At 43.9% G+C, this 22,459-nt stretch overlaps 1 protein-coding gene across 3 annotated transcripts; it reads left to right on the forward strand.

The window, feature by feature from the left end:
* The first annotated feature begins 1,875 nt into the window (after nt 1-1,875).
* LOC128141473 (phosphatidylinositol 3,4,5-trisphosphate 3-phosphatase TPTE2-like) lies at nt 1,876-21,828 on the forward strand. Of its 3 annotated transcripts, none has more exons than XM_052786207.1 (19): nt 1,876-1,988; nt 2,565-2,638; nt 4,680-4,757; nt 7,057-7,104; nt 7,813-7,971; nt 8,376-8,495; nt 11,326-11,425; nt 12,259-12,322; nt 12,851-12,915; nt 13,500-13,560; nt 14,479-14,560; nt 14,643-14,731; nt 16,007-16,068; nt 17,030-17,110; nt 18,177-18,282; nt 18,903-19,000; nt 19,379-19,474; nt 19,971-20,041; nt 21,569-21,828. In XM_052786207.1, exons 2-19 carry the CDS (start codon nt 2,589-2,591, stop codon nt 21,669-21,671), a joined length of 1,533 nt encoding a protein of 510 aa, XP_052642167.1. In that variant the 5' UTR covers nt 1,876-1,988; nt 2,565-2,588; the 3' UTR covers nt 21,672-21,828. The 3 variants fall into 3 exon arrangements, with proteins under 3 accessions (XP_052642167.1, XP_052642170.1, XP_052642169.1); XM_052786209.1 differs by lacking the exon at nt 1,876-1,988 and adding an exon at nt 2,072-2,117; XM_052786210.1 differs by lacking the exons at nt 18,177-18,282; nt 18,903-19,000.
* The last annotated feature ends 631 nt before the right edge of the window (nt 21,829-22,459 follow it).

The following is a 22,459-nucleotide window of genomic DNA, read 5'->3' on the forward strand; positions in this document are numbered from 1 at the left end:
GCCTCTAGCAAGCTGGTTCATTTACGGCCCCGGCATTCATTCAGTCTGAGTGCCAAACTGGAAGCCTCCTGCCTCCAGACCTGCCTTTGACTGGTTGTTACAGGTTGTTCTGTGAACAGTCCACCTCAGTACCCAAACTGCCTTCACACCTTGGTGCTTTCAGAGCCCAGGACAGGGCAAACCGGACTTCCGTATTTCTTCACTCTTCTCCGATGTGGTCCTCCCCGTGAAGGTGCTCCACAGGCATAAGCTCCCGCTGAGAGTAACTCACAGGATACCCACATGGTCCACGGGATCAAGCCTGCACATGTAAACTTTTTTTCAGAACCAAGAGCAAATTAACCAAATGTTTCGTCTCATCATCCAGCTTAGCTCCCATCCGCGTTTAGCTGCTTCTCGAATACATAATTGTCGGGATATACCAGACATATTTAGCTCATTACTTGCTACCGCTGTCTATACTAGCTGCTTACCCGTGTATTTATAGACATGACGGACTTGAAAGGCAAACCTTCCACGCCGCCTGCTGCCCAGAAATGCTCCCTATTCTCAGCATTCGCCTCGAAGATTCCGCCTCTTCGGGGCATCCGGAGAGCTCCTGCCACCGGCTAACCGCATCCACCCCCGACCGAGCCCCCGCAGCCCCGGAGCAGCCCCCAAACGCTGCCGTTGAGCTCCCTCTGCTGCCCACCGTCCCGCAGAACACCCCTGCAGCCGGGGGCCGGCCTGGCCCGCCGCGCTGGGGCTCGGGGGCCGCTCCTCCCTCCACCCGCGGCGAGGAAGGCGTGAAGGCTCCGCGGGGCGACACGCCGTACTCCGCCCCGCAGCCTCCGGCTCTGCAAACAAAGCGACCGATGCAAAGAAACTAACGCCACAGCTTGATTAACTGTTAAGTAGGTGTTCTTTATTGGCAGCGCTGGATGCACGGGGGATCGCTCCGCCTTTCGTGTCGGGCATAACTGTGCAGGTTAAGCACACGTTCTACATACATATTCACTAGATTTCCGAGAAATGTGATACATATTCATTAGTTTTCCAGGAAACTATTAGCATATGCAAATGTCCTTTACGCAGGTGCATTGAAGGTCTCTGGTGGTCTTCAGGAGTCCTCTGGTGGTCTTCCATGGTCTTCCTCACTTGTCTGCTACTTGACCGTCCTCAGGTGATTTCTGCGCAGTATGGTCCTTTACATGTTTTGATACGTCAGTGCTTGTTAGTGCTCTTATTATCCAAGTTTTCATTAGTGGTGTAAAACCATATGGCTAGTTTAAGCTAAATTATCTACAAGGACGAGAACAAAGGCAGGAGTTCTTATCTTTTCCGGCCCTATCTATTCAAGCAAGGCCTCTGCTTGTGCCTTCTCAACAAGATCGTAAATTCATCAAACATTTAATTAAGTTTTGTGATTGCTCACGGCTCCTTCTTGCTCACCCCTCCCAAGTACCAGTCTCCGACAGGCTTAACCCTTGACAAACGCCAGTCCTTGGTATGTAAAATTACGGAGAGACAATCACTAAGCAGTAGTTCGTTCTCTGTATCGATCAGCGCTCCGCGTTCCGGCACAAACCCCGTGCCGTGCGGAGGCAGCGGCCGCCCCCGGCCGTGGGGCCCGGCTGGCCGGCAGCCCGCGGCCCGCCTCTCCCCACCGCAGCCCCCCAAACCCGCCGTGCCGCGGGGAACGCGTTTACAAACGGAGCGCGGCCGCGCAGTTTACAAACCCCGCACGGCCCCAGGCTCCGGCAGAAGCCGGGCGGTCCCCCCTGAGGCGCCCGGGCTCGCCGCCCGCCCGCCCGCCGCTAACGGCGAGGTGCCGGGCCGCCGGTGCCGGGAGCGGCGGCGGGGCCGTCGCTATGGCAGCGGGCGGTCCCGCCCGGCCCGGCCCCGGCCCAGGTGCAGCCGGGCGGCGCCGCCGGCTCATTTAGCCGCGGCCCCGGGGCCCGGGCAGCTGAGGTGCGTTCGTGCTCCGCGGCTCGGCCTCGCCTCGGCGGGTGAGCGGGTCTCTGCGGCCCGGGGCGGGGTGAGGGAGGGCGGGAGCGGTCGGGGCAGCGGCCCTCAGGAAGTTTAACGCCGCTTTCCGCTGGGGCCGCGGAGCGCCGGGGGTGGGCGGCCGCGCTGAGGTGAGGGCGGCGGCAGGAGAGGGGAGAGAGCTGCCCGGGGCGGGTCGGGGCCGCAGGCTGCGTGTGGCGGAGGGGAGCGGAGGAGCCGGCGTGTGGCCGCAGCCCGAGGAGCCGGTCCCCGAGGTCCGCAGCCCGGGCTCGCTGGGGCTGGGTGCCGGCTGGGGCTCGGCTGTGCTTCCTGGCTTTGGAGCAGGGGAAGGTGCTTCGTCGTGAGGTGGAGGTGCTGTTTCGGAGGGATTGTCGCTGTGGCGCGTTAGGTGTGGGCAAAAAAACCTTCATCGCGCTGACTCTCGTTAGCCTCAGAGGTGAAGATTGTGCTTTGTCAGCCGGGGGGGGGGACGCTAGTCGAAAATGTGTGCTGGTAACGTGTGAGGCTGCTGCTGTAGGATGCTGGTGTTTGCTGTTTCTCGTACTGATGCCTCTTTAACTCGATGTGCTTCTCTTGAGACCCGCAGAGCAACACCAGGCAAAATGACAACTGTGAAGTATGAACAAGGGGCAGAGCTGACAGGAGTGTCCGGGTGAGTGGAATGAACTGCACTAGGGTACGGGTCTGGGGTTGAAGTATGCTGTGTAAGTCAGTCCCCTGTCTAGAGTGTCTTAGTGCTTCAAATCTAACGAGGAGAATAATGATGGAGTGCTTGAAGCTTACACAGCATACAGTCTTTGTATTCCCCCCCTTAAAATGCTGTTGTCTGTGAGGTATGGTATCTTTGAGAGAAATATGCTGTTGTGATTGGCTTCTTACAAGTAGTTAAGAACTAGCTGAGAAGTACAGAGCACCTAGCTCTGGTATAATAAGCTTGTGGCAGTAAAGCCAGCTCTCTTCTAGCCTCCAGAAACACTGTCAAGCTCTCCTGTAGAAGAAGATGCTCTTGCTCTGCTCTCCTTAAAAGCCTCAAGTCTGAAGTTCAGAGTGTGTGGGGAGGAAATAGGTTCTTCTAGCCTATCCTCATTTTCTTGTACCCCAGTAGTCAAAGACTAGATGTAGTAGCTGTGGCAGAGAGCTTGTTCCAGCTGGGACAACAAGTAGATGTAGAGGAAAACAAAACTCCCTCTGAGGAAAGCATTATCTAGAACTGAATTTTTGTGTGAGAGCACAGTGGAAATAATGTACTCAGACTTGACTTCTGTTTTCTTTTTGTGTTAAAGATTGGCTTCCTAACCCAAAACACAACTGTTGCTCATTCTTATTTTGGCTTATTTTAATCACAGTAGAGGATAAGAAGGTGGCATTTGGTATCCTTCATGCATCTACAAGTATAAGCAAGGGACCAGCAGCAAAATTGCTGTAGCAGCAGCAGCAACCTGCTTTAATGAGTGAAGCATTTCAGTTGTACATTAAGTGGAAACTCCCAAGTGAATATCCCATAAGAATAGCTGCGAAGCAAAGTTGAATGGCCATACATCACTAGAGCTTTCCTTCAGTTCTGGGAACAAAGTTGCGGATACTGGTGTCTGGAGATACCAGAGCTGGAAAATTAGCTTTAAATAACAAAAATTGTTGCAGGAGGGGAAATCATTCCTCTCTTCAGCCTGATACTGAGTGCAGGTGGTGAACCATCAGTACTGGTTGTTGCTGACACTGTAGGAAATGCATCATTTAACTTGTTGCTTAAAAGGGGGTTAGCGCACACTGCAGAAGCAGTGCTGGCGCGTGGGTCCGTTGTGGAGGATGAAGAATACTTGGATCCTCTGAGTTGCTACACTAATGCTTCAAACATGCTAAATTGCCTCAGAACAGTATGGAAACATCAATATTGAATATGCATATGTAGTTGCTCCTGCCCAAGAAGCAATGATGCCAGAGGCAGACCCACAGCAACACTGTGGCTGTGCTATTATGCAGCACGGTATTTCTGTGGAGAAGGCTGAATTAGAAACTCCTGGCTTTGGATGTTATCCTTTATGTTCTCTGAAGTTGTCATGTGGCCTTCAGAGCTTCTCAGGTGGCTGAACAAAAACTTGATCTAAAGAGACCCTTTTAAGGAAGTTATGGCAAGCAGCCACTACCCCCAAAAAATGCTGTTCTAGCACTAGCTCAGCTGCTGCTGCTCTGGTCTTCCAGTTTCCGGTCTGGTATCCTGCTCTGCACAAACACATCTCTGTGCTGTGGCTTTTCCTGGTGAAAACATTAATTCTCTGAACAAGCAGTTTACTGTAATAGCTTTAATGTCACTTGGACTCTCTGAAGCAATTTTGCATATGCATGTTTCCAGCACTTCCAGAGTCTGGACTGTTAAGTCCTCAGCAGACTCTTGGATGCCCTACTTCAAAGCTCTTTATCTGATTGTTGAACACATCTGTTCCCTTCCTCCCCCAAAAGACAAACTTCTGAGAGATGGATTGCTAATGGGAACTAGGTCACTACAAGCCAAGGGGTTCTGCTCTGCCAATGTATGTGAAGTCTTTCTTCCTCTGGTACTGTGCCTGTGCTCTGGCCCAGGCTGCTGCTCACTGCTCAGCTGACAGTTAATATTCTTTTCTCTGGGACAATGACAGGTAGCGATGTATAAAGTTGACATCTGTATCAGTATGTGACTTGTGTTATTCCTTTGCCAGCTCTCCAACAGCAGAAGAGCCCACAGTAAAGATTGATGATGGTTGTGATGAGGATAATGAACCAGACAGCTGTTTCAAGTAAGCTAATGTTACACTAAATGCCTTGCTCACCCCCAAAGGTGGAAACTGTTGGGCCAAAATAAGAAGGCAGATGGCCTGCTGAAGTAGAGATAAGCCCAGTAAATCACTTGATATTGACATTTGTTCTAGCACATAATAAAGACAAGTAAGTTCAGGAAGCTTCTTTATATCTCTAGAGATGAAAGTGTAGCTTGTTCTCAGGGTAGAAGTCCATCATATTATGGAGAATGTGTATGCAAACTGCATTGATTAAACTTTCCCAAAGTGGTGAGTTTGGGAGAGCACAGAAGAACAAAAGCTGGTGAGAAAATGAGGTGAATGAGTATCTGGGGCAAATGATAAGCATCATGCCCTCATCAAGACTAAATTGTCTGAACTTGCTAGTGATTAACTCCATTCTTGAAATGGTTATTTTCTAACAGTGTTTAGCTCTTGTCACCAGATTACTAACTCTGCTAGTGTACTTAGTCAAGTCAGTGACAAGTGAATAGACTTGTGTCTCTGTTCCTGCAGCTCAAGAACAGAAAGATTAAGCCTGTTATCTCAGCTCTTCTATGTGACAGCATGTCTTTCTAGAATTCAGAAGTTGGCATTTACAAATGCATTTCGTGAAGGCTTTCAGTTAAGTATGTGAACAAATATGCCATGTTCTCTTCAACTGATTTAAGATGTTGGCAGGCCAAATTGGAGTGGTGTGCATACATTTCAGTCTTTATTGCACCTAATAAAGGTATTTGTCCTCAGACCGTGGAAGCTGAAGTCTTGGTGTGCCTACTACATTTGCATTGTAGGATTGACTGGGCAAAGACACAGACCAACAAACTGTTAGTGTAATTATTGCAGTGTTTCCTTAGACATTAGACACTCAAATGCAAGGAGAACCTGCTATATGCTAGGCTGCCTTCAAGACAAGACTTGTTATTACATCCTTGACTTCCATGGGAAGAGTGGGTTCTACAATCTAAGTATCTCCTTCCTGCTTAAGGATGCAGATTTTTGTTGGTTAGACCTTGCTGCTTAGTTTGAAGTATGAGCCTAATAAGAAGTGTGGGTTAATTCAGTAGGCTTCCTAATCACTTCAAAGATATCTAGCTTTGTCTTAAACTAAGTTATTGAGGTGTTAAGGATATGCACCAAGTGAAATGCAATGCTCAAGTTACCCTAGAGGAAACAAGTAGCTCAGACAGGATCACTGGGGTGCAATATGCATTATTGAGCTGACAAAGACTTCCTGTAACAGTGGTATCTCTAATAGTGGAGGGGAGGGGAAGTGTAGTAACTGTATATAACAGGAAAGATAGGGTAGGTTTGTGAACAATACAAAAGGAATCTACCAATGCTTTTTGTCAGTATCTCGGAGCTTTTGTTAGGTCCTACTGTTAGTGATATACTTGGAGAAGGTGTGTTCTTTCAAGTGTCTAAGAAAAGACTCAGTGCTTACAGTAGTTAAGTAATTCCAAGATTACTTAACAGACTGGCAGTCTGTTTTTTCAGACTGTCAGAACTTGGGGCTTGCAGATAACTGCTTCTACCTTAGTTCTTGGTGTAGCCTAAAGAGACTTTCAACTAGTGAGATAGTTACACAAAGGCCTAGCTTTAAACCAGAAGGCTTAAAGCATACCAAAGAGGCAACAAATAATCTTCTGTAACTGGAGCTGGAACCCCACTAGGGCTGGAGATAACTCTCACAATTGGAAGAACTTGGCTTCAGTAACTCATTTTCTTAAAAGGCACTTGAGTCTTCAATCTGAAAGCCAAACAAATTTTTCCTTTTAAAGGCAGAAGAGGGATTTTTCTTCATCTATTCCAAGAGCACAGAAGCAGTAGTGGAGCTATTAACAAGTGCAGCCTGGAAAAAAAAAAAATCTTCTGATACAATAATCTAGTATCTTGAACAAGATACCTTAAGAGATGTTTATCCTTTAATTTCCCTATTGACCAATAGCTATTATATAAGCCTGCTTCTTAAAGCTTATAACTGGGCATTAAGCCAAACTTCTAGTGTCACTGGAATTGTGACACTGAATAGTGTTGTGCATAAGTACATACTGCTGTACTTCTAGGGTCTGTAGCTGATGAATGCTTTTTCTAACGAGTGGTCAAAGCATTGCTTTCAAGTACTGTCTTAACCTATATACTTCATGAATGCAACCGAATAATCTCCTCTTTAAGAAATTGCTACTATACAGAATTCTAAAACCAAAAGAATGTGAACGAAAGAATGCAACAGTGCTCTTGTGGCTAATACCAGTAACAAAATGTCACTTGTCTTGATGCCAGTTCTCTTCTCTTGCAGTGCAATTAGGAGAAGAATTTCCCCATTTGTGATGTCATTTGGATTCAGGTAAAAGGTCATGCTTGTAATGATATGGGCAGGGTAGAAATGGTCCTCATTTCTGGTGTGAGAACTTGGAGAGTTCCTTGAACAACAGCCTGCTCTGGAAAGTACTGAATTGCCTATCACCCCCAGAAAGGGTGACTTGAGAAAAGTACTTTGATTGGGAAAGAAGTCTTAAACAGATATGACTACGTTGTCCAAGGAGACCTGAAAGTCAGAACTGTAAATGCTGTTGACTTGGATAAAAGCTCTTTAATGGCTTACTCCAGGCTGTGGCAGCTTTTGAACAACTAGTTGGTCAGTTGTATGTAGTCTAGGTGCTGGAGCAAGCCATTAAAGACAGTTATTTTTAAGGGGCTACACCAAGTTGTGAGTGGGAGAGAAGGCGAGTAAGCTGAAAGACAGCACTGACGCTTGTGTGCCTTAAAGCATTCAGGTTTGTACCACTTCTAGGTACCAGTGGAATTATAGGTTAATAACTACAGCTGAGTCTGAGGTAGATATGTGGTTCCACATGGATGACATATTCTGTGCAGATCACTTAAAAAATGCAATTTGAATCCTTCAGCTGCTTATACAAGCAGGCCTCAATCTGTATGTAAGAGAACACACTCTCGCTGGAACAGCTGAAAACAAATCTGGGCTTGTGCTCTTCAGTCAATGTCAGCAAGTCATTCCTATGTCTCAAGTTGACTTGTATTTTTCTTTTGGCAGAGTATTTGGAGTTGTACTTATCATTGTGGACATTATAGTTGTGATTGTGGATCTGGCTATCAGTGAGAAGAAGGGTGTTAGAGAGATTCTTGAAGGTGTTTCCCTGGCAATAGCGCTCTTCTTTCTCATCGATGTTCTCCTGAGGGTGTTTGCTGAAGGGTAAGTAAGACACTGACAAAAATTAAGTCAGTGTGGCAAGTCCTCAAGCTAGTAAGGAAGTAATACTTTGGGCTTGGACTATTAACATGGATGCCCTGTAGGCTAATTTCCTGGTCATAGACAATGGCCACATCTTTTCTTGGCTGTGTACATTGGCTGTTACCCTTCTATAGAATAATCTGTAAAGTGAGCACTTGGAAACTGCATCAGCTTTGCTGTGACTTACCTGTGTAGGTCAGGTGTAAGATTACTTTCTTAGTGAGACTTCAGTGCTTAGTGTTAAGAACTACTTCAGGAGAGCTTGTCTCTAGCAATAGCTCTGTATAGGTGATTCTTTTCCTGAAGATGTATTTCAGTCTTTGCTATCCCTATGGGCATCTGTCTAAAACTCTCCTTTGTTTCAGCTTCAAGAACTATTTCCAGTCCAAACTGAATATTTTGGATGCATTCATAGTGGTGGGCACTCTGTTAATTAACATGACGTACTCCTTCTCAGACCTTGCTGCAGCAGATCAGATACCAAGGTAAGAATAGTATGGCAGCTGTTAAATGTGATCTCTTTTCTTGATAGTCTTCTAAGAATTTTCTTGGGCACCTCTAAGCTAGATGTGTGCATACTAGATCATGAATATGGCAGTGATAGTATTTCATGGTACAGACTAATGAAGGATAGAGACACCTAACTTTGGTCTACAGTTATGCTATAGACTGTCTTGAAGGCAGAGATGATCTAAACATATCACTTGGGGTAACTAAAAGTGAATAGTGAGGCCATCAAATGCTGTAACAAGCATTTTTTGGGCAGAAGGTGTGCAGCAGCCCTGATAGAGAGGAGAGTCTGAAGGTCAGAAAGCAGAGTTGGATTATAATAGCAAATGGAACAGACAACTGAGGGAGGATCTCTGTCTAATGGATCTTGAAATAGAAAGAGCTGCCACATTGTCTTGTTTCCTCCACCTTGCTGTCCCAAAAGCCCCATGGTAACATGTGTTGGATTTTTCAGCCATGCCTTGGGGAGGGGAAACATGCTGTTCATGTGCATAAATTAAAGTCATATTTCCATCTGATTTCTGTAGCTTGATCAGATGATAACCTGTGAGAGGAATCCATTCTTGATGGAGACAGAACTACAACTAAGATTATTTTATCTGCACTAGGTTTGAATTAGTGAAACTTGCTTGCATCAGCCAGGGAAAGAAGTTGAGCTCTTTTTTTTTTTTTTTAAAAAAATCACCCTCACAATTCAACTGGCTACTGGGCACAAGGAGGGAAACATTCTTCTAGAAGTAACCAACTCAAAGTCTAGTTATTGAAGAATCTAGAGTTGGACAAACATCCGTAATTACTAGTCATCTCTTCAAATGCCAGCTAAACTCAGGTTGCAAAAAGTAGAACTGTCAAAGGAATAGCTTTTGCAGCCTCAGAATCATAAAAGGCGGTTTCCTTCTAGGTCTTTTTAAACATTAATTAGACTTTAATAATTACTTCCCATCTCTCTGGCCACGTTTCTCTAAAGCAGCTTTCATCTTATGGCAGCATCCAGTTACAGGTAGGAGAAATGGCACTGTGACACGGTAATCTGCACTGCTATCTTTACTAGGCTATGTTAGTAGTAAGCCTGATCCTGCACTGACCCATCTTGTTGTAGATTGGTGTGTGCAAGTGCCTTGTATTCTGACTTGCTGAAGTTGATGGGGATTTAGAATAGGCTTTTGGGTCACATAAAAAGGAGTTCACACTGATGCTCTCAAAAGGTACTCACCTGGGACCTACCATCTCACCCATGCAATTCTTAAGGCCCTCTGTAAGGCTTCTCTTGTTAAGGGTGCTTCAGTCCGCTTCTGACCAAAATTATACTACCTGGTATTAGATGATACCTCAGACTTGGCCAAATCCCGGATCTTGAGATGAGATGGTCTTCCTGACTAACATTCCAGTAGTGTCTGCACAATCCAACTAATTCCCAGTAGCTTACCTGGGGTTTATCACTCTTCTTTTGTCATAGACCTTCCTCAAGAAGCAGGTGGCAGTCTTAAAGTGCCTGATAAATCTCAGAATAATTAGAATCTGAGCAGCTTTTTTGTGGATGAGAGTGTATATGTGACAAGTGAAATTTTGGTGGCAGTCCACAGAGGTAACATGCCCTGATGGAGGGGTATGGTCTCTATTTCTAATCTAGCCTAGCTGGGTGTGCATTGGGATGAGTTACCTGTTTCCTTGAAGTCTGACCTATAAAAGGACATTGAGGAATGAGAGCTGGGTATCAGCCTGGGAGCTAATGCTAAACTGGCTAACTTCCTAAAGGGCAGAATGCAAACTGCTTTTATCTTGAAGAGCTGCTTCTCAGTTGTGGTTCAGGCAGGGGAGAGGGGCTATGGAGTCTTCGCTCCAGTGTTGGTTCAGCTCCTTGGCTGCCAGCTTGAAGGGAACTCTGTTTTTTGAAAACAGCAGGGTGATCCTGGAGTAGGAAGGAGCTGGGGTCAAAACTGAAGCTTTCTTCCAGGTGTCCAGGACAACCTTGTCTTGCTGACTTTAAGCTCTACATCAGTGGAGAGCAGACTGGCTTCAACTGCAGGTCATGGGTTAATGTCTCCATAATATTTGTCCCTCTTACTGTAGGTATCCCCTTACTGTAGGTATTCACCAAGGTTTTTACTTAAGTGTATCAGGACCTGAAATATGTGCATGTGCTCCTTAAAAGTATATGCTCAGATATGTCATTAAGGAATGATTGTTAGTTTGCCCTAGTCCCTAAGGGTATGTAAAAGCAGCTGCCCCTGTTCAGTTGTTTCAGTAGAACCACTCACATAAGCATCTTGCCTGCTTCAAAGTTCAACAGCAGTTCAAAGTTCCTCAAACCAAATCATCTGCTCAAGTTGCTGAATGATTAAACACAGGGTTTATATTGATCTGTTCTCAGGTTTCTTAATCAAGGCATGATGTATATAGCCTGTCTAACTTCTCTTTTCAGCTATTTTTCAGGTGGCTACTTGCACTTAAATGTATACTTGAGAACAAGCTTCAAGGAACAAGAATTTGGGGTTAACATAGATAGTGTTAAGTGAGTTTGTTGCTTGCTGGGCGGAGGTGCCTGTGAAAGTCTGTTTGAGCAAGTAGGGGGTTTCCTAGTTCCATTAGCTGTTCAAAACATGTACTTCTGAAAAAAAACTCAATAAAACCATGGTATTCTTCAAGCATAGTATTCTTTCTCCAAAATCAGCCTGAAATGTCCTAGTTTAGTATATGAAACAAAGCTTTAAACTGTCTCTGAAACAGCTTTTAAATACCTTTAAGCTTTGCATCTAAGTTTAATTGTGTTCACTTTCTTTCATGGTGAATCTGATTCTCATCTAGAATGGTTACTCTCCTCCGAGTTCTGAGAATTATCATCTTAATAAGAATATTTCGCCTGGCTTCACAGAAGAAGCAACTTGAAGTGGTGACCAGGAGAATGGTAAGTTGGCCTCTTAATATATCTAGGCTACTATTACTGTTTCCAGCTCTTTCTCCAAGCTACCATCAATAGTGAGTAGCAAGACTGCCCACAGCCTGTTGGTCTGCAACTGGTAATATTGCCTAAGCGGCATGTCTGTCTGGTGTCCCTGACAGGGTACTGGAGTTTTGCCTCCAACTTCAGTATAGCTAGTAATTCTTAACTTTGCTCAAGTAAGCAGTAACTTGACCTGGAAGGCCAGCATAGCAAAGTGATTGCAACACCACCATATGTCTCAATTGATAATTTCTAGGTTGTGTGGTACATAGGCTGCTTTCCCTCACATGGGGGAGGATAGGAATTTTAATGCTTCTGGTGCTTATTCCAGGTGAAAACAAAACAGCCTAGCTGTTGAAGCCCTATCCATTGTAAATGCCTCTTCTTTTTTTCATCAGGGGCACTAAAGTGGTACTTGAAGCTTCAAGTATGTCCTCTTGCTCAGGAATAAGCAGTCTTGATTATGCTGCCCTTAACTACTTCCTTCCCTCAGCCCACAGCCACTCAAACAGCAATGACAGATTCATGCTGCAGTCTGCAAAGAATCTGCAGTGTTCTTTCCACTAGAATAAACTCTGATACTTCAGGGTAAAATTTCTGTATGGAGCTTCTACCTAAAAGCTAACACAATAAATGTTATCCTTGGCTAATGCTGTGAACTTTGCTATAGCAAAACGAGGCTCTGCTACTCATGACTGAAGTTCAGAGTCTAGATGGTTGGTTTGTCCTAGTAATGGGCAACTCTTGTTGATCTTTGGCATTCCTTTGGAAGACTAACTCTACACTTCTTTTGGCAGGTCTCTGAAAACAAAAGGCGTTATATGAAAGATGGCTTTGATCTGGATCTCACTTATGTTACTGGTGTGTAGAAGCAAATGATACTTTGCTGCATGTTACATCCTGCTAACACTAGTTATTTAGTTAAGTGCTTGACGTGAAATACAGGCAATGTTTTAGACTAATGAAACTTAAGTATGAACTCAAAGCAGGCCTACTCCTTTTCTGTGGCATTTTGAAATATGGATTCCTGACTCTGACACTTGTTCTCAAGGATTAGCCTCCTGGGAGAGAGGTTGTACATTCTGTATGTAATGATGGAAATTCTCCTGAGGCCTAGGGAGCCAGAGCTGAGACAGTATTGACTAACTCAATAGTATTTTTGCCTGTGGTTCTGTAGAAACTGACACTTAATGGTAGCTGATGCTTCAGGAAGCTTTATTCTCCTACTCTAGCTATACTAAATGCAGAAGAAAAGCTCTCAGAAATGGGTAGGTGGTTCTTATAATTAGGGTAGCAATAAGCTGTTTCATAATGATATTGCTCTCAATCACATAGTTCCTACATGTGGGGAGGGTTCCCCCTGTTATTTCTGATTGCTCTTTTCCACAGATCGCATTATTGCAATGTCATTTCCATCTTCTGGGAAGCAGTCTTTCTATAGGAACCCTATTGAGGTAAAAATCTGTCATTTATCAGGTTCAGTATTTCTGATTGCTGTTTCACTTCTAGGCTCCCACTAATTTGCCTGTGGACTAGATTGTCAGGTCAATCCTAGTCCTACTGTCTTGGCTGGTTGGAATGACTAAATGGTGGTCTCCACTGTGCTGCACCACTTGTGTTGTAGTCTCTTAGCTAAGCCTAGTGGGATGTATCTGGCACTGTGCACAAACTGGTGCTCTGATGCTCCTGTTTCTTGGGAATGCTTCAGAGAACCAAGTCAGTTCTGTCCCAGAGTAGTGATAGTACAAGTGAGAACTGTATATTCATCTAAATAAAGATGTTTAAAAGGTCTGCATTAATGCCCTTTAGAGCTATGCTGCCTGATATTGTGGAAACATATGTAGGGCAGGGAAGATAGTTGCAGTAGTACTTTTATTCCAGACAAGAACCTGAGCTATTGGCCTGGGAAGGCCTGCTGTCCCAGGGCTGTTGATGAACAGCAGTCACTGACCCTACTTGGGGGTGGGGGATGAGGTGGTAGTGGAAATAAGGAGTAGAGCACCACCTACTCTGAACTTGTATCTTGTTATTGCTTTAGGAAGTTGCAAGATTTTTGGACACCAAACATGCAGACCACTACAAAGTCTACAATCTCTGCAGTAAGTATGTTTAGCTGGTGACTGTATTGAAATACTGCTAAACAGAAAAACACGTCTTCAAGGTATGCTGGTGGCAATACCAGATCTCCAAGAATTTAGTCTGTCAAAAGTGCACAGCTGCCTCTGACTACCTTCTGTCCTGAATGTGGCTATTGACTTTGAGCATCTAATGTATTGTACCAAAGCTTGCAAAGAAGATACTTGGATGCCTTGCAGTTTAGACTCCCTTGCTCATGCTGAACAATTGCTTCAATGTTCCAAAACTCTTACTAAAGAAGTGGAAAACTAAACCTGGGCTAAAACTTGGGGTGATGTTGGAGGTTTTTTCTAATGAAGGCTGAGAAGAGAGGTGAATGAATAGTTAAAAGCTCTTCTGTTTAGAAATGCCTAAAACAATGAAAAACACTTTGGGAATAACTGTCCTGTGGTTTCTGCTTTCATAGTAGAGCATCAGAGCTGGAAGCAGACAAGGTATAATACAGAAGCATTGATACTGAAGTCCTGAAAAAGTAAAACTGTCCTCTAGCCAGTGGAGGGATAGGTGAGGGGTCACAGATGAGTGTGGTATTAGCAGCTCCTTACCACTTTGTAGGTGCACGTTGCTGTGGCTGACCCTGACAGTACATCAGAACGTTAACTTTCAGATCCCTAAATAACCTCTAAACCTGTATGGAAAGGAATGGCCATCTGGGCCTGGAGGTGAATTCTCACTTAAAAGTGAGAAATGTGAAACTAGAAGCTAAGCAAGCATGGTTTTAGCCAAATTACCTCATAGTTTTTCTACTTTGATCTGTCTATTTTTACTACTGTACTTTAAAAACTAGTATATGCTTAGACCAGCAGTTGTGTGTCACAAGCCACTTTCTTTGTTGCAAGTCTATTCCCTTTACTGGCATAACACCAGATCTTTCCTTGTAGGTGAAAAAGGCTATGACCCCAAGTACTTCCACTACAGGGTGGAAAGGATCTTTATTGATGACCACAATGTCCCAGCGCTACAGTGAGTCTTGTCAAGAAATACATACATCGTGATAGTTCTATGTGGGCATTTGCTTTGATCCACTAACTTCCCTCTTATCTAGGGACATGCTGAAATTCACTGCCAGTGTCCGTGAATGGATGAGTCAAGATGAAAAGAACATCATAGCAATTCACTGTAAAGGAGGCAAAGGTAGGACTTCTTGTGTAGTCTGTGTATGCTACAAATCACACTATTCTTATCATGCCTTCTTTGATGTTAGTATGGCCTTAAGTCATAGCATGAGATGGGTTTAGAGTGTAACTTGACAAATTCCGCAGACAGCGTGATGATTAGCAACAATATAGTGCTGTGTGTTTAGTATTACACAACCCCATTTCTCGGTAGCCCAGATCTGATCTCTTAAGAACTAATGTCATCTTAGATTAAAATGGTCTTCAGTAACTTCCAGCTGTCCTGACTGCTGGGACAGTAGTCCCCCAGGGGAGGCTGGGGATAGGGAGGTAGTAAAACTGCTGCTGTCAAAAGTGTTAAGCTGCTGCTTTGGCTCCCTGGCAGCCAGTCACCCACACTGAATATCCTGCACTGTAATATACCTCAAGCTTTTTAATTTCTTGTAGTGGAGGCTGGAATGTTGTAGGTACTGCTGGGTCTTAAATTGAGATACACAAGGTATTATGTGATAGAGTGCAATGTAGTCTTATGGGGACAGGCTAGTCAAAGCTACGGCTTGTGAGCTGACCTGTGGGTGCTATCCACAACCTGTAGTAGTGCGGGAGCTGTTGGAAGTGCATAATAACTGTGCAGATAAGCCAAATTTCCTTGCAAACATCTGCCACATCTTTAGCTGCCTGCTGTTACTACTGCAAATACTTGGCTTAAACCAGGTGGTTACTTAACAAAAAGGTGGCTCTTTCCCCTGCTTGGAACCATAGCTTAAAAGGTTTTGCAGAACTGAACACTGAAACTACCTACAGGCCAAAACTAGCTTGAAGAACAAGTGTAGGGAGGGGTGACTGGACCTCTTAGATCTTAAATTCAAAACTGAGACTATGCTAGCACAAAAACTCAAATAGTCTTGATGTCGTCTTAGTAGGGTTAGAGGGGAAAAGTTGGAGCAGAGAAGTAAGTCTTGAGGCTTAGATTGTGGGCAAGTGCCAGTCTATAACCTAATCTAGTAGTGTGTACTTGACTGTATCCCCTGCTAAATAGAGTATGCAGATAGTGGCCAGCTTCCTAAGTATCTCTAGGAATACTACAAAGACATGTGGGGACTGCTTTCAAGGAACATCTTAAACTGCAGTACCTTGTCTTTAACTTATTCTTCCCAGAAATACAGGCAGTTAACTACTCTAGTGTCACTTACCTCCTGTTATGTCTTCTATTTCAAAAGTTATAACTTCATCTTCACAAAAATAAACCCAAACACCTTAACTCCTGTAGTTCAACCTTTCTCTTCTAATACAGGCAGGACTGGAACAATGGTCTGTACCTGGCTTATAGACAGTGACCAGTTTGAGAGTGCAAAGGTAAAAAAACTGGTGTTTATTTTTTGATTCTTCTAGTATTCAAAATGCCCCTTTAGAACCTACTTAATTGGTGAAATGCACTAATACTCTGCAAAAAGTCTATACTGGAAAAAGGATACTGTGAACAACCTGTTTTACAAAAAAGTTCTTGCAAATCTTGCTACTATGTAAACTCCTTTCTGATGAAGACTATTCTTGATGAGGAAGAACTGGGAAAATAGAATTTAACAGGATACCAACTTTGAAGCACTTTTGTTTTTTTTGGAGGCATAATAGACCTAGGATCTTGAGCAACAACTTTCTTAACTGTAGATAGCTTCTGAGCATGCTCTACTAAAGATAGTGTCACTGTTTAAGTGCAATTTTTTCCTCAACCTCCCTCCAAGTAGTGTGAGGGATCAAGAATTGTCTTGACTGCCGGCATTACAGCAAGAAGCCCTTCTAGGGAAGGGGAGAAAGATCAGCAAGTCCTGGCCAGGACAGATGCATGTGCTGCTCTAGTATCCCAGGTCTAGTATATCAGTCTGGAGACCTGGGTTGCAGAAGGCCCAGGTCACTCAAGGTAGTCTGGCCAGAGTGTATATCCATTTAATCACTTGTTTTACTCTGAGTTTGGTTTGTGAAAATCTGAACTAATGTTCAGCTTGGTCTGCCACAGACCGCTTGAATATAGATGGTTCTAAAGCAATTGCTTAAAGCATATTGCTCTCCTCATTGAATGAGCTTTATTAGCACTCTTTCATGGATGACAGACTTAATGTATCAGACTTCCTAATTAGTACTTTCTTATTCTAGTTAAAAGCCTCCTGTTAGAAGGTACCAAAACAACTACTGCATATTTTCACTTGCATTCTCTTATTAGAATTGACTGGTGTAATTCCAGTTTACTATCCCCTTCTCAGGAAGGGGAATGGTGGTGGGATGAATATATCTTAACCCTTGAAATTATTTTCCTACGTAGGAAAGTTTGGACTACTTTGGGGAGAGAAGAACTGATAGAAGCACAAGTACCAAGTTTCAAGGAGTTGAAACTCCTTCCCAGGTAAGCTTGAGCAGGTCCAGCAACAGTAGCCAAACCAATACTAGCCTTGTGAGTGCTTATGCTACCCCACCTCCCCTGCCTTTTCAGAGATGTAGGTTTCTACCAATGCTTAACTCCTGAACTTTCTGTACTCTTTCTTTAAGTGTTGGAAGACTACCAGCTGGTAGGCTTGCACTGCATCTTCCACCCCCTTCCCCTTTGTCCAAGCATATTCCTTAAGCCTTTCTCTGTTGTAATATAATCAAATCTGAATTATGGTATCCAAGATAACAGAATTGTTGAGATTAGGAGAGCTTTCAGTCCAACCCCACTGTTCAAGCAGGGTGAGCTGGAGCAGGCTGCCTAGGGCTGTGTGCAGTCAGGTCTAGAATATCTCCACAGGTGGAGACTCCACAACCTCTCTGGGCAACCTCCTGCAGTGTTTGCCCACCCTCACAGGAGCATGACCCTATAAGACAGTTGGGCTGTTTATCAGGGATGTACTGAAGCCTGCAGCCTGGCCTGGGGAGGGCCATGGCACTGCTGTGTCCGGGTGGAGGAATGAATCCTCTAGAGACTGCATTCACAAGGAAACACTAAACAAGTTACTGCCTCAGACCACAGTCTGGGGCTTTGCTCATTTTGATTCACTGTGTATGGTGAGATTCAGAGGTGTGAGATGAAGCTGGTGGCAGAGGTACTTTAGTTGCTGGTATAAAATAGAATGGAAGTACAGCTGTCCTTCAGAATGTGCATCTGTAAAAATGGAAGTATCTTGTACATTTAAACATTCTGCCCCTTAAAAAGCTGCAATATAAAAGCTCCTCACTTCTTGCTCAACTCAAAAGTATGGAATTCCTCTCAGAACATGCAGTTTGAATACTGCTTAAAAATGTAGATGTTGAATTTGCCTAGAGGATTGTTTGAACTTGGGAGGGTAAGGAGAACAAATGGCTACTTTCTTCTTGGATTTGGACTTAGAGCTAAGAACTTGGCAGAGAAGATCTGTTTAATCCTATTTCTGCCTAGAATTAGTCTGTGTGGGGTATAGAAACTGTATAATGTGTCTGGGTTTTTTGCATTACAGAGTAGGTATGTTGGGTATTATGAGATCCTGAAAAACAAGTATAACTTGAAACTCCCACCAGAGAGGCAACTCAAAATAAAAAACCTCAAAATCCACTCCATACATGGTAAGAACTCTTGAATTTGGGCATTCCTCTGGTAATGGTTTCCTAGTACAGGTGGCTGATCTCTACTGTCTCTCTTGCTAAACCCATGATAGGAATGTAGACTTACTGGGATTTGAGAATTCAAATGGCACAGTTAAAATACAATGAAGAGCATTTTGGAGTGCAATTGCCCCATGTGTTCTGTCACTTCCTGGGTGTCTGGTCAAATGGTGGCTCACATACAACCTGCTCTGTTTTGGGAAGGGAATCACTTTTTCAAGTGAGATTAACTCCACATGTCGAGCTGGATCCACTAATGTTTCCCATTAGAGAACACCTGTTTCTGTACATATATACTGGTAATTTTGATAAAAGGCTGGAAGTTCAGCACTTGAACAAGGGGACTTCAAACTGCTGTTCTTGTTCAGTCAGTGGAACTAGACTCTACATTACTCTGTTCCTGCTCCACTAGTAGGATTCACTGCTACTTCAAAGTACAGCTTTCAACCTCTGAATCTTGAGCTACCTTTAGGATTTGAGTTCTCTAAAGACTATAGCAAGGCATTCTGGAGAGAACAGGATTGCACTTGGTTTTCCAGCTAATGTATGTACTATGGTATAATGCAACCCTTTCTTCCTAGGAGTTGGGAAGGGCAATGGAACTGATATGAAGGTGCAGATAATTGTGAGGAAGCAAGTTGTACTAGAATGTGTATGTGCCAGTCAAAGAAACTGCAAGGTGAGAGTACTATGAAATTGTCAGCTGAGTCACAGAAGCTGAAAGCTGACTTACAGGTCAAAACTGTCTTCCTATAAAAGTTGAATACTAGACATAAAACTATCTAAATAAATGGATGCTGTAAATTCTGAGAGAATGAAAAAGCTAAGCTTTGCTAAATCATGGGAGAAGTAGTGGTAAAGTAGTGAAAGATTTCCCTAGAAATCAATTAAATGCAATAGCTCACTCTGACCTGAGCAGCTTAAATTGTTGGCTATTATTCTAGCACTGCTATTGTATTTGTATACCATGAATGAGTAGCTAGGTATTGTCATGAATTGGTCCCTTGTCTCTCTGCAGTAACTTTTTGCAAAAGTAATACTTTATTCTGTTATCCAGCTCTTCTTTGATTCTGAAAGTGACTCTGTAGTCATTGGCTTGGAAGACAGCCCTGTTATAAGTGGTGATGTGAAAGTCAGATTTGAATCACAATCTGTAAGTACAACGGCATGAAGACCTTCACTTGAGTGTGAGGAGAGGCTGCAGTGCAAACTGCAGCTGGGCTGGCTGTGCTTTGTGGGGCAGAATCTGTTTTCCTCGCTGGTGACTCCTGCTGTGTGGGGTGGCCCCATGGTAGCAGCTGTTATTCCAGCCCTGTGCAGTGAGTGATGCAGCAAACATTGCTACATCAGTCTGTGCAGGCAGGGGAGGCATCCAGCTGTTCACACAGTACAACTAAGACATCTTAGTTGAGATGCTGCTTAGCTGCTGCTTCTAACATGGGTCTCTTACTTAATGTGACCTAGTATTGAGTGACCTAGTCCTGAAATAACTTCAGTGAAAATAGTGATCTGGGTGTGATATTGGGCTTTTCAGGTGTACTGACTGACACTAGCTTTGTAAACCAAACTACTGGGGACAGGTGGGTACTCTTGCTCTGCAAAAATTGAGTCATGCTGTCAAATGGAGTCCTTAAGGCCTTTGTCTTTAGGTTCTCCCCAAAGGCTATGATGACTGCCCATTCTTCTTCTGGTTCAACACTTCCTTTATTGAAAATAACAGGTAAGTGATCATAGTGACTGCCTTCAGATCCTAACTTCCAGTGTCTGAACAGAGCTGAAAGTTCACAAACATAGTACTGAAAGCTGACATAGCTTGCTGATCAAGCCTGTCTTAGGTACTTGTCTCTCAATTGTAACTTGTGAGCAGGCAGTTGGCACACACCTGCTTGCACTGTGCCAAATGTTTTAAATGTATGTGAGCTCTTTATCTTAATCAAGTTAATCTGTTGGACTCTTTCCTTGGCACTCTAGGTATTGTTAATTAACTCGAATTCAAAAAGGTAATGCTAACTATTTAAACCTAAGGCAACTCTGCCATCCTCTATAGCACAGCTGACTGAGAGGCTGGAACTTTTTCAGTGGCTTAGCAGGCAAATATTAAGACCAGAGTTAGAGGTACCAATGCTTGGGATCCCAAAGAAAGGCTCTAACTTACTGCTACTCATGCTTTTGTTAAAATTAGAAATTACTGTGGTTAGTTCTTGTTGAAACTACAACTCCCAGTGGAGCTCCAGCCAGCAAAAGTTGGGCTTGTCTGTCTCACTAGGGGAGTGATGTAGAAATGCAGAGACATGAGATCTGTCTCTTCTGTCTACTAAACTTCACAGATTTAGACAGAAGAACAGTGAACTTGATGTATGAGATCCTATTCCAGTCATGGAGAGAACAGTAATTGTAAGGAAACAATTTTTAATTGATCCCATTAGAGCATGTGGAGAAATAGCTGTGAGTTTATGTTCATAACTAAATTTAATATGCTGAGCCAGCAATGCACCTTGCAGTCTAGGTGCAGACATCTAGTTAGACCAAACCAGTGGCAGGAGAAATGTATGCCTGCTGTCTGACAGCCCTGCAACAGTGCCATCTCAAAAGTTTTGCCCAAGTGCTTTGTTTCCTGCAGGGCTAGGGAGGATGCCCCACCAGACCTTCTCTTAAACACAGTTTAGTGGAGACTATCTCCCCTTCTGCCCAGAGAATTCTGGTAGACCTCAGGTGGACTAGGTCTAATCAGAAGTGAAACAGCTGCTAAGGCAGTGCTCCTTTCTCTGTATCTCTAATTCAGCCATAGCTGATGTGCAGGTGCTGTTAAGTGATAACTAGACATGAATTTGGTAAGCATTAGAAGTGGACAACATGCCTAATGAGCTTGACTGAGTACTGAATCAAACTCTTGGCATTAGGAAGGTCAGTTATTAAATTCCTGCCACTTGCATAACCATCAGGAGGTCTTGAGCTGAAGGTAACACTAATTTTACTCTAACAGTCTTGCATTGTAGGGCTCGGGGGGGGAAAAACCAAACCAAAAAACCCAACAAAAAACCAACTTGCAAACCCATCAGGTTGATTGCGTGTGTTTCTCAGACTACATCAGATCCAAAGCCCTGTGCAGGCATGGCTGATGTCTGTCTGAATTCAAGATCTGGGGCTATATTTAATATTGCAGGGCTGAGCCTGAAGTTCTCTTGGCTAGCTGAAAGGAAAAGCATGTCTTAGGCTGTAAGATACACTACCAAATTTTGTCTTTCAGACTCTACCTTCCCAGGAATGAGCTGGATAACCCTCACAAGTCTAAAACATGGAAAGTCTATAGTGAGACATTTGCTGTGGAGGTGAACTTTACTGAACCATAAGGCAAAGCTGAAAGAAGGGAAATATGTAAAATTAATCTCTTTTCCTGGAGAATGTCTTGCTGCTTCAGTATAAAGTGAAGCAGTCTCATTTTGATGTACTTAATGTATTTCTGTGTAGATACTTCTCAAATAAACTTACATGAAGTTCTGTTGTGCAGAACAATAATACTCTGAAGAGTTACTTAGCGTCAGCTGACTGTAATGTCATGTTACTGAGTTGTTGGATCCTTTGGAGCTTAGATGTCTCTACATACAGGTAATCCCTACTTTATTAATCTAAGACAATTGTCTGTCTTTAAGCAAGAGCATTAACCTGAGGGCAAGTAGAGACCAGCAGTCTGCAGGAGACTGCTGGAAAAATCTGACACCCCTTCCCTCAGCATCAGGGTTTTCCACAGGTCAGTAGAACATAGGAATCTGGAGGGAGGAATAGTAATCTGGCGCAGGCAGACTAATGCTTCTTGAGTATAAGTCTTGGTATTGAACCACTGTTCATCAGAAATCCATGATGTAGGGTTCTGAGCAACACCTGGCCTGGGAGCTGACTGTGAGGGCTGGAGACTGCACAGGTGCTTTTCTGGCACTGTTCCTCCCTGCAGAGGGCTGAGATGGCACATCAGCTCATGAGCATGCTAACTGCCTGGGATCAGTTAGCCAGGCTTGCCTTAGTACCTGCATGTGACGGGTTTGATCTGTGCACTTGCTCCTTCGAGCTAACGCTGCAAATGCTCACTGACCTCTCTTGAGCAAGGCCAAGACCTGTAATGCATAGACAACACTTATCCTGC

The sequence above is a fragment of the Harpia harpyja genome, chromosome 4 (assembly GCF_026419915.1).
Source record: "Harpia harpyja isolate bHarHar1 chromosome 4, bHarHar1 primary haplotype, whole genome shotgun sequence".
In the NCBI taxonomy this organism is placed as follows: Eukaryota; Metazoa; Chordata; class Aves; order Accipitriformes; family Accipitridae; genus Harpia; species Harpia harpyja.

What these genes read in the sequence shown, in the direction of transcription:
- LOC128141473 (XM_052786207.1), top strand. Translation starts at nt 2,589, where the DNA reads ATGACAACTGTGAAGTATGAACAAGGGGCAGAGCTGACAGGAGTGTCC. An exon ending in CCAGTCAAAGAAACTGCAAG is followed by an intron (nt 19,001 to 19,378) that starts GTGAGAGTACTA and finishes TCTGTTATCCAG; the next exon opens with CTCTTCTTTGATTCTGAAAG. An exon ending in TCCTTTATTGAAAATAACAG is followed by an intron (nt 20,042 to 21,568) that starts GTAAGTGATCAT and finishes TTTGTCTTTCAG; the next exon opens with ACTCTACCTTCCCAGGAATG.